Genomic DNA, 16,415 nt, shown 5'->3' with positions numbered 1-16,415 from the left:
CTAAATGAATAAACTTTCTTTCCCTCTTTCTCTCCCCTGTCTTCTTTTTTATACCTATCCATATATATAGTCATATATGAATATAGATGTGTTATCTTCATTCTCAATTGCCTTTGGTCTATTTTTTCAATACTTTCATCGATACCACACTGGTTTAGTTACCATAGTGCTGGAGTCCAGCTCCAGCAGGTCTAGGGGTCCCTGAAGGATGGATGGTGTCGGCGAAGGAGGGATGAGGGAGGCACGAGATTCTTTCTGGTCACCAGCCAGGCCTCTCCGCACTGTCTGAGACTCAACTTTATTTTAGGATTAAGTGTTTGGGGGACGGCACAGAAGTGGCATTCTGATGATAAATCATTTGATCAGTAAAAACTATGCAGAACACTGATATGCATAGATGTATGGGGAACAGCCCAGAAGTGGCATTAGTTCTTTTTGAGCAGAGGTCAATAGCCTGTTTATTGCTTAATGTGAGGTATTAAGAAAAACAGGTCTTTCAGGACCGAGATGTTGCTCCCAGACCCACAAAAGAAGTTCCTATGGTAAGTTCCCTCACAAAGTGTAATCAGCATATCAAGGCCAGAATGAGTCACTCCAAATACCAATCAACAAGGTGCCTTGGGGGGGGGGGCAGACACAATTGGGTGGGGGTGGATATCGGTCGCCATCTGCCGGTAAAAGTCTGTGCAACTTATCTTAACCTCACAAGGAGTTTTTTCTCAATTTATGAGTTCAGACATGGCTCCCAACACCATAGCTCAGCAGTGAGTCTTGATATTTGGTCGAAGAAGGATGTCTTCTCATTTTATTCTCTTTTAGGGTGTCTTGGCAGCTTCCAGTTAGGGTAATAAGAGATACAACAGAACCACCTATGTAGTATTCTTCCTTAAAAAAAAAAAACCAAAACGTGAATCAAACAACCTCTAATTCTAACCACTGGCATACAGAATATATGGAGAAATATCTGCAACAACATGAATAAAACTGGAGGGTATTACACTACGTGAAACAAGCCAGATGAAGACAAATACTTCCTTTTATCACTTACGTGTAGAATCTAGGAGAGGAAATAAAAAGCTGAACCCATAGAAACAGGAGTAGAATGAAGGTGGCTGCCTGAGGTTGGCAGGTGGGAAAAATGAGGAGAGGCTGTTTTAAAGGGTATAAACTTTCACTTGTAAGATGAATAAAGTCTGAGGATTTGATAGTACCCTATTGCATAACTGAAATTTGTTGAGGGTAGAACTTACAGGTTCTCACCAAAACAAACAAACAAACAAAGTTAGGCTGATGGATGTGCTGATTCATTGTGGAAATTCATCACGTACACTTTAAATATATTACAATTTTTTCTCAATCATATTTCAATAAGGCTGAAAAAAAGTTGAATTTTTACCACTCTCTGATCAAGACCCCCCACTTCCACACCTAATTTTGAATAATCATGGCTGGGGGCCTCGGTGGCTCAGTCGGTTAAGCATCCAACTTCCGCTCAGGTCATGATCTCAAGGTCTGTGGGTTCGAGCCCCAGGTCAGGTTCTGTGCTGGCAGCTCAGAGCCTGGAGCCTGTTTCAGATTCTATCTCTCTCTCTTTCTCTCTGTTCCCTCCCCAGCTCATGCTCTGTCTCTGTCTCAAAAATGAATAAGCTATAAAAAAATTGACTAACCATGGTTGACTTCAACCACTCTGTAGAAAAATAAAACATCCTGCTGTATTTTACGATGTCAGGTGCAGAATGGACAGTAGGTGATGTGCTGAAAGCAAACTAAAGACATTTTCAAGATGTATTTAAGGCTTTTTTCCCCCCAATTGCAGTACTTTCTTTACTTCCCTGCCACTACAACTTTTTTCATTTATCAGAAAAGACCCACCTTTCCAAGTGCACAATTAAAACCAAGAGAAGTGGGAAACTTTAGTTGTCCTTCAGTCTGGATCCTTCAGAAGTTACTCTTTGTTTTTGCTGAACCTTATTATCATTGGAATGAACACCTCATACCAGGTAAACATTGTCAGAGATCTCGGTACTTCCTAGCATTAAATCAGCCTTGAGAGCCTAGCTTCACCTCTCTTCTCTCTCCTATACAATTACGTTTCTTTACAGTCACACCTATTAGTACTGTAATTTTTTAAAAATATTTTTATTTATTTCTAGGAGAGAGAGAGAGACAGCGTGAGCAGGGGAGGGTCTGAGTGAGAGGGAGCCACAGACTGAAACAGGCTCCAGGCTCCGAGCTGGCCGTCAGCACAGCGCCCGACGCGGGGCTCGAACCCACGAACCGTGAGATCATAACCTGATCCGAAGTCGGACGCTCAACCGACTGAGCCACCCAGGCGCCCCATAATTAAAGGTTTTTTTAAACCAGAAGGAAAAGAAAGAAAAGAAAGGTCAAAAGCCAATAGCCCCCGAGAACGGACCTAACCGTAACTTTTATACCTTTAAGGGGGAAAAAAGTGACAACTTAGAATTAGAGCCGCATTAGCGAGGATTCTGGGAAGTGAGGTCCAGGCGCGCGGGGAGTCACAGCCACTGCCATTGCCGGGGGAAGAAGCTCTGAGCCCTTGTTCCGCAGGGGGTTCTGGGAAAGGTAGTCCAGGGACGGTGTCGGCCTGGGCACTTCCGCCACGGGAGCACGAAGCCGCGTTCATCGGTACCTTCTGGGAGGTGAGTGGGTGCTGAGTCCCCGCCTCCCTGCCAAGCTTGTCCCGGCGCGGAGCCCGCAAGTGCCGCCCGCGCTCTCGGGGACTAGAAGAGGAACAGAAGCCGCTGAGGGCTGGGCGGCGGGGTGTGTCACCCTGGCGTTGCGCGCGGGCGGGGGTCGCGACCTTGGCTTCCCTCGCCTCCCCCACTTCCACACGCTCTGCCACCATCTAGAGACATTTCGTGGACTTGTTTTATTTCTGTTTGTCCTTTGTAAAGTGGAATTGAGGGTAGTACCTGCCTAGTAGGCGCGGAGCGGGCTTTACTTGAAGTAAATAGACGTGAGATTGGTTGGAAGCGATCCTGGCACCGAAACGGTGGCCGGTTGTCACCAATCCACGGTTGCTTCCCGCGAAGCGCTCGGTTCCTGAAAGCCAGTGAGCTGCAGCGTCGCTGGCCCTTCCCTGTCGCCTGCGCGAAGCAGGGCCTTTTAGGATTCCTCTGGATTCCTCTCTACCCCACCGCACTCCTTTTTTATTTAAAAAAAATTTTTTTTAAATGTTTTATTTATTTCTAGGAGAGAGAGAGAGAGAGAGACATCATGAGCAGGGGAGGGTCAGAGAGAGAGGGAGACACAGACTCCGAAATAGGCTCCAGGCTGGTAGTCAGCACAGAGCCCGACGCGGGGCTCGAACCCACGAACCGCGAGATCGTGACCTAAGCGAAAGTCGGACGCTTAACCGACTAAGCCACCCAGGCGCCCCCGCACTCCTTTTTTAAAGGAAATGCTGGTCTCACCCCCAGCTGGTGCCTGTGATTGTCTTCCGTGATTTATCCCGGACCAGAGACAAAATTGTGATCTCTGCCAGCCTCCTTTCTTTTCTCTGCCCCAAGTTCTCAGAGGGTGCAGAGGAGAAGGGAGTGACCCCCAGCGTCCTGCTAACGGGGTCCCAACTGCAATCACAAGGTACCAAGTAGGATACAGTTTCTGAGAAGCTTAGAAAAAGGCATATCCATAGAAACAACGAAAGAGAAATCCATGAACGTATTTCCAGCTGCCTCTCCATCCTGGGATTATGGGTAATTTGGGGCTTTAACATGCTGTGCCATTTCTGCTCTCAACTGAGGAACAGACTTCCTTCACTCCTTGGCAGATATTTTCCTGCCGGGCAGATGTTCTGATGTTTATAATGGGAGGTTGGGATGAGACATGGGTTGATGAACGAGCAATAATTTGGTAACATGTTGAGTGCCAGACGGTCTTCTATAGGCTTTATATGCATTAGGTGGCTTAATCTTCATAACACAGATATTGTAATTATTTGTATTTTACAGATGACAGTGTTGATAGATGAAGAACTTACTGATTTTCCCAAAGCCAAACAGCGGGGAAGAGTCAGTACTGAGAATTCGAGCCCCGCAGTCTGGGTTCTTGACCTTCACGCCATATAATTTTTAATCGTGGGGCGTCCCGATTAGGTGGGGACCCGTAGTCCCCGCGGTGACGGAATTCACCCAAGGCAGGACAAAGATAGAAGCTGATTGAATACAGTGCGAGGGAGCACCCCACAGAACGGGAGAGGATACACTGCGCGCCCCAGGGCGGGGTCAGGGGGCCACAGTTAGAGGGCGGAGGGGGTGAGTATGGAGATGTCTGTAACTTTGGCATTAATCTGGGACCTTAAAGGAATTGAAAGCTATACTTATTCAATTACTGTCTTATTTTATATGCCATTATGTTCACATTCTGATCGTGGTGCTAGTTTTTGTGCTTATCATCGAGAATTCAAGGAAGATATGAAGAAAGCCCCAAATTACCCATAATCCCAGGATGGAGAGGCAGCTGGAAATACGTTCATGGATTTCTCTTTTCGTTGTTTCTATGGATATGCCTTTTTCTAAGCTCAAAAATTGTATCCTACTTGTAGTACTTTTATATTTGGTAACTCGTGATTGTGGACGTTTTCAAACACAGATGTAGACAAAATAGTATAATGAATTCTCAGGACGCCAGCAACCCTGGTCACACGTCAGCCATTGTCTAAATTTTGTCAATCTTGTTGTATAATCCTCTTTTTTTTTTTTTTTTTTGCTTGAGCATTTTATTTTATTTTTATTTTGTTAATGTTTATTTTTGAGAAAGAGTGAGTGCGAGAGACAGAGTGAGAGTGGGAGAGGGGCAGAGAGAGAGGGAGTCAAAGAATCTGAAGCAGACTCCAGGCTCCGAGCTGTCAGCTCAGAACCCGATGCGGGGCTTGAACCCACAAACCATGAGATCATGACCTGAGCTGAAGTCAGAGCTTCACCACCAACTGAGCCAGCCAGGCACCCTGAGCCCATTTTAATAATTGGCTTCCACTTTTTATTGTTAATGGCGGGTTAACTAGGAGGAGAATCTAATCTCTGGGTCATATGCTTAGCTTTTTAAGAGATTGTCAAATAAGTTTTCAATTTTAGTTGCATACTTTGTATTCCTTCTGGCAATATGTTAGTTCCAGTTGGCCTCACATTTCTCCTAACATTTGGCATTTCCAGTCTTAAATTTTAGTCATCCTGATGACAGTTGTGTTGTGATAACATCGTTGTGGTTTTCATTTGTATTTTCTGATGCCTTAGAGGTTGAATATCTGTTTTTGTTTTTGTTTTGTTTTTGCCTTTTGGGCACTTGCATATCTTCTATTTGAAAGGTTCAACTCTTTTGCTCAATTTTTAAGCTAAGTTGTTTACATTTGTGTTGAATTTTAATAGTTCTTTTAGTATTCTGGATACAAGTCCTTTTGACCCATGAGCATTTAGATCTTCTTCATTTCTTTGGGTCTTATTTCATTTCCCTCAGTTATGTTTCATAGCTTTCAAAATGTGAGTTTCTTACATGTATTTTGTTACATTTATCCCTAAGGGGTTGACATTTAGGGGGTGCTATTCAGAGCACTGTTATTTTTGAAATTCAGGGTCTCTTTGTTGCGAGAATATAGATATATAATTGACTTCTGTATCTTGACCTTGCTAAGTTTGCATAGTAAATCTAGAAACATTTTTCTAACCTGTCAGGAGTTTCTACATAGATGGTGATCACTAAATAAAAAGTGGTACTTCTTCCATTCCTGTCCCCAAGGTGTTAATTTCTTTTTCTTCTCTTATTGCACTGGCTAAGACTGTTAGAAGAATTTTGTCTAGAAGCACTCACCATGCACATCCTTTACTTGTTCCTAATGTTAGGGAGAAAGTGTTCAGTCTTCCACCACTTGGTGGGATGTTTGTAGATGTCTGTCACTGGGGTTGAGGGAGTCCCCTTCTAGTCCTGCTTTACTCAGAGTATTTATTATGAATGGTCGTCAACTTTTGTAAACTCTTTTTCTTCTAATAACCAGATCATCATATGTTCCTTTGGTTCAATTTGATTCTTTTCATGCTTGTTTTTCAAGTTTGGTTGGGTTGGGTCTAGAGTAATCTTTATTCCAGAGCAGTGGGTCTCCAGTAGGAATGGTTTTGCCCCACCATGGGACATTTGGCGATGTCCGGACATTTTTGGTTGTCATGAGTAGGGTGGGTGCCACTAACAACTACTGGGCAGAGGCCAGGGATGCTGTTAAGTATCCTACAGCTCACATGGTAGCACCTGGCAACAAAGAATTGCCTCGTGCAGAAGGTCAACTGTTAAGAAACTGTTCTAGGGGCGCCTGGGTGGCTTAGTCGGTTAAGCGTCTGACTTTCGCTTAGGTCATGATCTCACGGTTCGTGGGTTCGAGCCCCGCGTTGGGCTCTGTGCTGACTGCCAGCTCTGAGCCTGGAGCCTTTTTCAGAGTCTGTGTCTCCCTCTCTCTCTGACCCTCCCCTGCTCACGCTGTCTCTCTCTCTCTCCTAGAAATAAATTTTAAAAAAATATTAAAAATAAAAGAAAAAAAAGAAACTCTGTTCTAGAGATACTTTAGCCCTTCTGCCTAGGCACGACCCTTCAGTTGTGCCAAATGTCCCTAGTGATCAGTGAGGGCTTTCCATTTTGGCTGTCTGGAATTCAAACACCTCTGAGTCCTACTTAGCGACTAAGCTCTGGGACCCATTCAGCCCATAACTCCCCGGCTACTTTTTTTTTTTTTTTTTTTTTTTACAAATAGTTTATTGTCAAATTAGTTTCCACATAACCCCCAGTGCTCATCCCCACAAGTGTCCTCCTCCATGCCCATCCCCCCTCCCCCCCACATCCATCAGTCCTCAATTTTTGTCAGCATTCAAGGGTCTCTCATGGTTTGCCTCTCTCCCTTTCCCCCACCATTTCCCCCCTTCTTCTCCCCCTTGTTCCTCAGTTAAGTTCCTCCTAGTCCTCCTATACGTGCAAACATATGATATTTGTCCTTCTCTGCCTGACTTATTTCGCTCAGCAGAACACCCTCAAGGTCCATCCATGTTGCTACACATGGCCAGATTTCATTGTTTCTCATTGCCATGTAGTATTCCATGGTATAGATAAACCACATCTTCTTGATCCATTCGTCCGTTGATGGACACTTAGGCTCTTTCCATGTTTTAGCTATTGTTGAGATGCTGCTATGAACATTGGGGTACATGTGCTCCTATGCATCAGCATTTCTGTATCCCTTGGGTAAATTCCTAGCAGTGCTATTGCTGGGTCATAACTCCCCGGCTACTTTTTGCCTGGCCTGTGGAGTTTCCTCATATATGTGCACAGTTCGGTCTTTAGTGGTAGACTCAAAGGGGTCCCTGTGTAGATTTCCAGTGCTTTTCTTCTGCATTCCCTGCTTTCTGGAACTCTGCTCTGCAATTCCAGCTACCCAGTCTCCCCGTTATGATTTCTGTCTCTTTAACTCAGCAGGTCTCTGTTTGGGCTGCCCGTTCTTGCACTTGCATGCAGTTCAAAAGTTATTGATTGGCAAACATCTGGCGGTGATCATAGGACTCATCTCATTTGTTTCCTGCACTTCAGAGATCAAAGTATTGTGTTTTCAATGTCTGAAGACAGTTGTTTCATAACCCCCCCTCATTTTCCTACTTATAATAGGGAGTCATGTTTAGTCCTAGTTGTTTTGTTATAGCCAGAAATAGAAGTTTCTGTCACCCTCATTTAAAAAAAAATACTTATTTTAGAGCATGGGTGGGGATGGTGGGCAGAAGGAGAGAGAGAGAGACAGAGAAAGAGAGAGAATCTTAAGCAGGCTCTATGCTCAGCACAGAGCCCAACTTGGAGCTTGATCCCACAACCCTGGGATCATGACCTGAGCCAAAATCAAGAGTTGGACAGTGAACTGACCGAACCACCCAGGTGCCCTCACCTGAATTTTTAATGATTATATCATAGTTCAATGAATTGTTCCTTAAAAAATTCTCTAAAACTAGACATTTAGATAGTGTAAGATTTTTTAAAAATGTTTTAAAGAACATTGCAGTAACAGTTTTCTTACATACATGCTCTGGTCCCAAAAAGCAATTCTGGAGACTGCCACTTCTGGAAAGATGGAGAGACGTACTTTTCCCTATTCTTCCCACTAAGTACAGTTAAAAATCCTGGATGTTGTATGTAAAGAAAACATGAAAGCAGGCTGACTGGCTCAGGACCTAAGACTCAAGGAGTGACATGGTAGGGAATTACTTGGGTTTTCTTTTTGCCTTATATATCCCAGACTTGGTGCTGGAGAAGATGGCAATATGGAAATACCAATGAGTCCAGACCAAAAAAAAAAAAAAAAAAAAAAGGTCCAAGAAAAATACCACCCTCTGTCTGGTCTGAGGGTGAGGAAAGGGGCAGCTTAGCAAGACAGAAAACTTTTACATAATAACTGCTCTTTATCCAGCCATCGAAAATACTGCCACCCCATACCCACCCCTGCCAGGCTGTAATGAGGAGCCTAGACTTCCTGCTTTGCCAGCTGTATTGAGCCACCCAAACTCCCTGTCAGGGAGTAATAAGTACTCACCATCCCTGTGTTGTCAGTGGAGACAATCTGGGAGCCCGGACTTCACACTCACCTAGTAATAATGAGCGATCTCCTTTTCCCAGCTTGGGTGGTATCAGAGGAGGCCTGGTGGATATTCAAGACTTTGACCACTGCCCGGCGGAGTTGAGGCCAACTTCTCATATCCTATGTCAGTAGAAGACAATGGGGAACAGTAACAGACCACCTCTGCCCCTTTCATCCAGAGCATTACCTGCTAGACCTAGTAAAGGGCCAGAAGTCTCACCCCAGCCCAGAAGTAGTGAACTCCTTACCCCATCAGATATCAGCAGAGGCCAAGTAGAGAATATGGGCCTACCTCTGCCTCCTTCCCCTTTGAGAAGAGGAGGCCTAGTAAAACAGAAGGTTTAAATGAAATCCCAAGTCTTATAATAGCTGAAATGTCCAAGTTTCAGTGGAAAATGACTTGTTATACAAGAATGAGGGAAATCTCAACTTGTATGAAAGACAATCAGCAGACACAGTAAAATGATGTTCACTGATGTTAGTTCTCAGTTATAAGTGGTAAGATATTAGTTACCTGACAAGGACTTTTTTTATTGTGGTAAAATATACATAACAAAATATATCGTTTGAAGTGTACTTCTCAATAACATTAAGTACATTCCCACCACACATCTCCAGAGCTTTTTTCATCTTCAGACTGAAACTCTGTACCCATTAAACAGTAACTCCTGTACCTCCCTCTGCCTAGTCTGAAAACCACCATTTTACCTTCTGTCTCTATGTATTTGACTACTCTACATTCTACAGTAGAATCATACATATAATCCTTTTTACGATTGACTTAGCATAATGTCTTCTAGATTCATCCATTTGACAAAGATTTTAAAACAGCTATTATAAAAATATTTCTACAAACAATTACAGACCTGCTGGAAAAAAATAACGAAACAAAATCTTAGCAAGAAATAGAAAATATAAAGTACAACCAAATGGAAATTTGAGAACTGAAAAATATAGTAAAAGATATTTAAAAATTCACTGGATGGGCTCAGTAGCAGAATTAAGGAACAGAGGAAAGAACTTGAAGAGAGAATAATAGAAATTATTTAATGTGAATAAAATAAGATAGACTGAAAAAAATGAACAGAGTCTCAGAGACCCAAGGGACTATAACAAAATATATAGCATTCATGTTATCAGGGTCCCACAAGGAGAGGAGGAAGAGGGAGGGACTAAAGTATTTGAAGAAATATGGCTGAACATTTCCCAAATTTGGCAGAAGACATAAACCTACAGATGCAAGAAACTGAGTGAACCCCAAGTAGGGTAAACCCAAAGAAATACCAAGACATGTTATAGTTAAACTTCTAAAACTAATAACAGAAAAAAAATAAAGGAGAGAGAAATGGCACCTTACCTATAAGGGACAAAACATTCAAAGATCATGGATTTCTTGCCAGAAACCATGGTGGCGAGAAGGAAATGGCATGCTCTTTTTTAAGTGGTGAATGAGAAGAACTATGAACTCAGAATTTTGTATCCAGTAAGGATATCCTTTGAGAATGAAGGGAAAATCAAGACATTCTCAAATGAAGGAAATGAAATGTATTTGTTGCCAGCAGACCTGCTCTGAAAGAATAGCTAAAGGAAGTTCTCTAAGCAGAAAGGAAAAAACAAATAGAAAAAGGTTTAGGGTTTCAGGAAGGAAGAAAGAACAACAGAATGGTTGAAAATAGGGATAAATATAATAGACTATCTTGCTCTCCTTGAGTTTTCTATTATGTTGGTCAAACTCATAACTGTTTGATGTAGTTCTAAATGTATACAGAACAAAATATTTAAAATAGCAATAAATGGAGTAGGGTGAAAGGTCTTAAAGGGAGGTAAGTTTGCTACATTTCATTTGAACTGGTAGCATATTGACAATAATAGACTGATAAGTTATTTCTGTATAATGTAATACCTAAAGCAACCACTAAAAACTATACAAAGTGATACTCTCAAAGACACTATAGATAAACCAAAGCGTGATAATAAAAGTGTTTAAGTAACACGGGAAAGCAAGGGGGGAAAAAAGCAGACTTAGGCCATAACGTATAAATAGTTTGTTAAATATAAATGGCATATAAATGCACAAATTAAAGAGATTGCTATTGTGGATTTAAATATATTTCCCAACTACAGGATATGGTTAATTAATTTACCACAAAGAAAGCAAGAATATGGGAAGGGAAAAAAAAGAGAGCCTTTCAACAGATGCTGCTGGGAAGAATGGGCCATTTTCTTACACCTTACACAAAAATAAAGTGGATTGAAGATCCATAAACCATCACAATCCTAGAAGAGTGCACAGGCAGTAATTTCTCTGACATCAGCTGTAGCAACATTTTTCTTTATATGTCTCCTGAAGTGAAGGAAACAAACATGAACTCCTGGGACTGCATCAAAATATGCTGCATAGCAAAAGAAACCATCAACAAAACAAACAGACAACCTACCAAATGGGGGAACGTTTTTGCAAATGACATGTCTGATAAAGGGTTAGTATCCAGAATATATAAAGAGCTTATACAACTCGACACCCCTCCCCCAAAAAAATCCAATTTAAAAATGGGCAGAAGACATGAACAGACATTTCTCCAAAGTCATACAGATGGCCAACAGACACAGGAAAAGATGCTCAACATCCACTCATCATCAGGGAAATGCAAATCAAAATCAATGAGTGGTGCCTGGGTGGCTCAGTCACTTAAGTGCCTGATTCTTGATCTCAGGTAAGGTATTTTTTTTTAAGTTTTTTTTTTTTTTTTTTTTGAGAGAGACAGAGAGCAAATGGAGGAGGGGCAGCGAGAGGGAGAGGGAGAATCCCAAGCAGGCTTTGCACTATCAGCAAAGAACCCCATGTGAGGCTTGAACTCACAAACTGTGAGATCATGACCTGAGCCAAAACCAAGAGTCAGATGCTTAAACGTCTGAGCCACCCAGGTGCCCCGATCTCAGCTCAGGTCTTGATCTAAGAGTTGTGAGTTCAAGCCCCGTGCTGGGCTCCATGCTGTGCATGAAGCCTGCTTAAACAACCAAACAAACCTACAGAGAGATACCACCTCACATCTATCAGAATGGCTAATATAAAAAACACAAGAAACAAGTTGGTGAGGATGTGGAGAAAAAGGAACCCTCAGGCACTGTTGATGAGAATGCAGACAAGTGCAGCCTCTATGGAAAGCGGTGTTAAGGTTCCTCAAAAGTTTAAAAATAGAATTACTGTATGATCCAGCAATTCTCCTACTGGGTATTTTTCTAAAGAATATGAAAATACTAATTCAAAAAGTTGCATGTGCCCTATTTTATTGCAGCATTATTTATAATAGCTAAATTATGGAAGCAGCCCAAATGTCTATTGATAGACAAATGGATTAAGAGGATGTGAGGGGCGCCTGATGGCTCAGTCGGTTAAGTGTCCGACTTTGGCCCAGGTCATAATCAGGTTTGTGGGTTTGGCTCAGGTTTGTGGGTTCCAGCCCCGTGTCAGGCTCTGTGCTGACAGCTGGCTCAGAACCTGGAGCCTGTTGCGGATTCTGTGTCTCCCTCTCTCTCTGATCATCCCCTGTTCATGCTGTGTGTCTCTCTCTCTCCCTCTCTCTCAGAAATAAATAAAACATTTAAAAAAATTTTTTTAAAAAGTGGATGTGATACACACACACAGTGGAATAGTACTTGGCCATATAAAAGAATAAAGTCTCGCCATATGCAACAACATGGGTGAATCTTGAGGGTATAATGTTAAGTGAAATAAGTCAGAGAATGACAACATATGGTTTCACTCATATGTTGAATTTATGAAACACAACAAATGAACAAAGAAAAAAGGCAAAAAATCAGACTCTTAAATACAGAGAACAAAGACGTGGTTGCCAGAGGGGAGATGGGTGGAGAATGGGTGAAATAGGTAAAGGGGATTAAGAGTACGCTTATTTAGGGGCGCCTGGGTGGCTTAGTCGGTTAAGCGTCCGACTTTCGCTTAGGTCATGATCTCGCAGTTCGTGGGTTCGAGCCCCGAGTCGGGCTCTGTGCTGGCTGCTGGCTCAGAGCCTGGAGCCTATTTCGGAGTCTGTGTCTCCCTCTCTCTCTGACCTTCCCCTGCTCACGCTGTCTCTGTCTCTCTCTCTCCTAGAAATAAATACAAATTAAAAAAAAAAAAAAGGGAATCCTTGGTGATTCTCCTTAAAAAAAAAAAAAAGAGTACGCTTATTTATCATGATGAGCACAGAGTAATGTATAGAATTGTTGCATTACTGTACTGCATGCCAAACTAATATAACAATGTGTGTTAGTTATACTGGAAATAAATAAAAATTTATAAAATGATCCTACTATATATAAAGCCAATTAGATATTCAAATTTTAAAAATTTCATTTCAAATATAATGGTATAAGCAGGTTGAAAGCAAAAGGGTGGAAAAAGATATACCACGCAAACATTAATCAAAAGAAAGCCGGGTGTCTAAATCAATGTGAATGTGTACTCATATGTTTACTACCAATTATAATTACTGAAAGTTAGCATCAATTAAGCACCTACCATGTGGTAAGTGTGTGTGTTCTAAGTGCTGTCCAGTGGAGGTTCTGCGATGATGGAGATGTTCTTTTTTGAAAAGCTGATTTAAATGTTTTATTTATTTATGAGAGAGAGAGAGAGAGAGAGAGCGCCAGGGAGGGTCAGAGAGAGAGGGAGATACAGAATCTGAAACAGGCTCCAGGCTCTGAGCTGGTTGTCAGCACAGAGCCCGACGTGGGGCTCAAACCCACGAACCGTGAGATCATGACCTGAGCCGAAGTCGGACGCTTAACCGACTGAACCACCCAGGCGCCCTAAAGGAGATGTTCTATACTGTGCTGTCCAATATGGTAGTCACTAGCCACATGTGGCTCTTGAGCACTTGAAATGTGGCTAGTGCGACTGAGGGAGTGAGTTTTTAATTTTATGTAATTTTACATTTAAATTTACGTAGTCCCGTATGACTCACATGGCTCCTGAATTGGACAGTACAGTTTAAGAACTTTTATGTATATTCATTTATTTACATAAGGGAATAGAGTAAGGATTTGTCTGTTGAAGATCTTACAGCTTGTGAGGGCCAGAGCTTTGGGACGTAAACAGGTATTCTGATATGAAAAACTGAAAAGTTTCACACTTTGAATGCCATCGCTGATAGATGGCACATGCCTTGCATAGCTCACCAGGAAAGGTGACCTGTTGGTTTGTCAAACTGTAACAGAGTGACAGTACCCTGACTTAGTGATTGTGTGAATCAGAAAGGAAAGATAAAAACTATTTGGTCTTGTTGGGACTAAAGTGACCTAACATTTCTGGGACAATTTGGTAGTATCAACCAGGTTATAAAACGTGTATACCCCATGATTCAAGAGTTATAGTTCTAGGGCACTTACTGTAGGATACTCACAAATGAAACCACATTAAATATACAGGGATTATTTGTAATTGATTATTTTAAAATTGCAATTAAATTTTAAAATTAACTAATTTTTAAATTTTAATTATTTTTATTTTAAAATTGATTTTTAATAATTTTTATTTTTTAAATATTTATTTTTGAAGGAGAGAGAGAGAGAGAGCAGGGAGGGGGCAGAGAGAAAGGGAGATACAGAATCCGAAGCAGGCTCCAGACTCTGAGCTATCAGCACAGAGCCCAACGTGGGGCTTGAACTCATGGACCATGATATCATGACCTGAGCCAAAATCTGACCTTTAGCCAACTGAGCCACCCAGGTGCCCCTGATTTTTACTTTTTTAATTGTATTTTTGATTTGACTGTGGCAACTTGGTATATGGAGTTGACATGCGGATTGCAAGGTCCTCAGAATCCAGAACAATTTCTCACGTATCCTCTCCACCTTCTCTGTTCTGCCTTTTTCCCAGTGGCCATGGGTTATAAGATTGAGATTGTGCGTGCTTGATGTTGTAGGAGGTAGTGACGTTCAAGGATGTGGACTTGGTCTTCACCAGAGAGGAGCTGGGGCTGCTGGACCCTGCCCAGAGGAAGCTATACGGAGATGTGATGCCAGAGAACTTCCAGAACCTGCTGTCCCTGGGTGAGGATAAATACCCTCTGTACCTCAATGTCAGCCCCCTGGAGTGTCTTGATTCCCAGTGTTTAAGACTTTGGGGCTCTTCTAGTCCTTCCCTAAAACTTGGGGATCTGAATTTCCTAATTCCTGTGGGATATCTTGTCTATACCTTGGGTGTTTTTTGTCAAATTACCGTTGTGATATCTTGTGAGGTTTAAAATGAATTGGTGAATTACATCATCACTGTGTTTAATGAGATAGGATAGAAATAGTGTAGCTCCTTGTCGGGAACTAAATGCAGTGCAACAAAAATTGTGAGTAAAAGCAGGAAAGGAAATGTGATCGAAGTGGGTGGTGGTTAGGATGTGCGGTCATTTGATTGCTTGATTAGGCGAAACACATCTATGTATTTGTGTACTGGATCATAACGTAAACGGTATTTATTACAGCAGGTCACGATCAGAATTTGAAAAAATAGAGTGCCTGAAGATTATATTATTGGAATTAAAATTTTTGCCTTTAATTTATTCACGTCACACATGTGCCATTTCTTTTTCATAGGATGTGAACCCTTTGAAAGAGATACGACATTAGACATTACCACTGGGGAGAGAAGAGAAACTTTGGATGATGGAGACAGAAACCCAAGGGGATGGGTGTTTGAATGAGAAGCGTGTGGCTCTGTGTCCTCGCAGGGCACAGCCAGGTGCTTCTTCTCACCACCTCCCTGATGACCAGCCTGCCCAGGCCCCCGTGATTCATCATCCTGCTCTATGGTCACAGTGTTCCCACTGTCTGCCTGCTCCTCCTCTGGGCAGTCTGTTCTCCAAGGATGTGAGGTCACGTACACCAGCCTATGTCCATCCTTTGTTGAGCCTCCCATGCCTCCTGTCTTGGTACAATCTAGAGTCTTCATGGCGGCCTTTAGGGTCCCCTGTGATCTGGCCGCCCACCCCCTCTCTGGATTGATTTCCTCTCCCTTCCCCTTTGCTCCATCCCTCCCAGCCACACAGGACTGCTTTCCATTGTGCAGACATGCCAAGGATCCTTCTACCCCAGGGCCTTTCCCCAGCTCTTCCATCCACCTGGGATGTCGTCACCCCCGACATCCTCCGCGCTCCCCGCCTTACTTCATCTGTAGCTGCTCCCATGAAGCCTGCTCTCACCACCCTGTTTAAAATGCCCAACTGCCTTATTCTGTGGCAAATCATCAGTCACCAGCTGATGTATTCACATCCTATATTTTGTTTGCTGGTTTATTGTCTTTCCCTATCAGAGTGGAGCTTCATGAGAGCGGGGACTGTATGATTTCTTCATTGCTGTCCACCCAGTGCCTGCAGTAGACTCAGCACACATATGTTCATTCAGTATTTGTTTAGTGAATGAGGCAGTGAAGGGATTAATGGATGAATAGGAACGGAGTAATGGATGAATGGGCAGGTGGTCCCATTTGCACCTCTCCGGCTTGTCCTAACTTGCAGTCTCTGCTTTGCTCTTGGTGAGCTCCACCTCCTCCCTCTGTGCTCTTACCTCCCCCCTGCTCTGGCCTCACCTCTCCTTTTCTTTTCTTCCTCCTTCTTTCATTTTATCTTTAGTTTCTATTTCTCCCCAGGTAAATCCAGCCTAGTCAATTTCCACTGGCTATAAACACCAAAAACCAAACCAAATCAAACAAACAAACAAAAAAACCCCAGGAAAATCTATGTGCTAATCTGATGTGAGTACAGAGGGAAGAGCTGCCCAGTGTTTTCTATTGTTGCTTGTCTTGTAT

The 16,415-nt window shown here is 42.5% G+C and overlaps 1 protein-coding gene across 1 annotated transcript; it reads left to right on the top strand.

The window, feature by feature from the left end:
• The first annotated feature begins 1,736 nt into the window (after positions 1–1,736).
• Positions 1,737–15,312, top strand: LOC120242317 (zinc finger protein 155-like). The gene is made up of 4 exons (XM_039247998.1): positions 1,737–1,743; positions 2,572–2,663; positions 14,542–14,668; positions 15,206–15,312. Exons 1-4 carry the CDS (start codon positions 1,737–1,739, stop codon positions 15,310–15,312), a joined length of 333 nt encoding a protein of 110 aa, XP_039103929.1.
• The last annotated feature ends 1,103 nt before the right edge of the window (positions 15,313–16,415 follow it).

Source organism: Hyaena hyaena, unplaced genomic scaffold (assembly GCF_003009895.1).
Source record: "Hyaena hyaena isolate Hyena2069 unplaced genomic scaffold, ASM300989v1 scaffold_9, whole genome shotgun sequence".
Taxonomy (NCBI): domain Eukaryota; kingdom Metazoa; phylum Chordata; class Mammalia; order Carnivora; family Hyaenidae; genus Hyaena; species Hyaena hyaena.
Note: the sequence above shows the minus strand (reverse complement) of the source record. Positions and strands in the feature narration are given on the sequence as shown.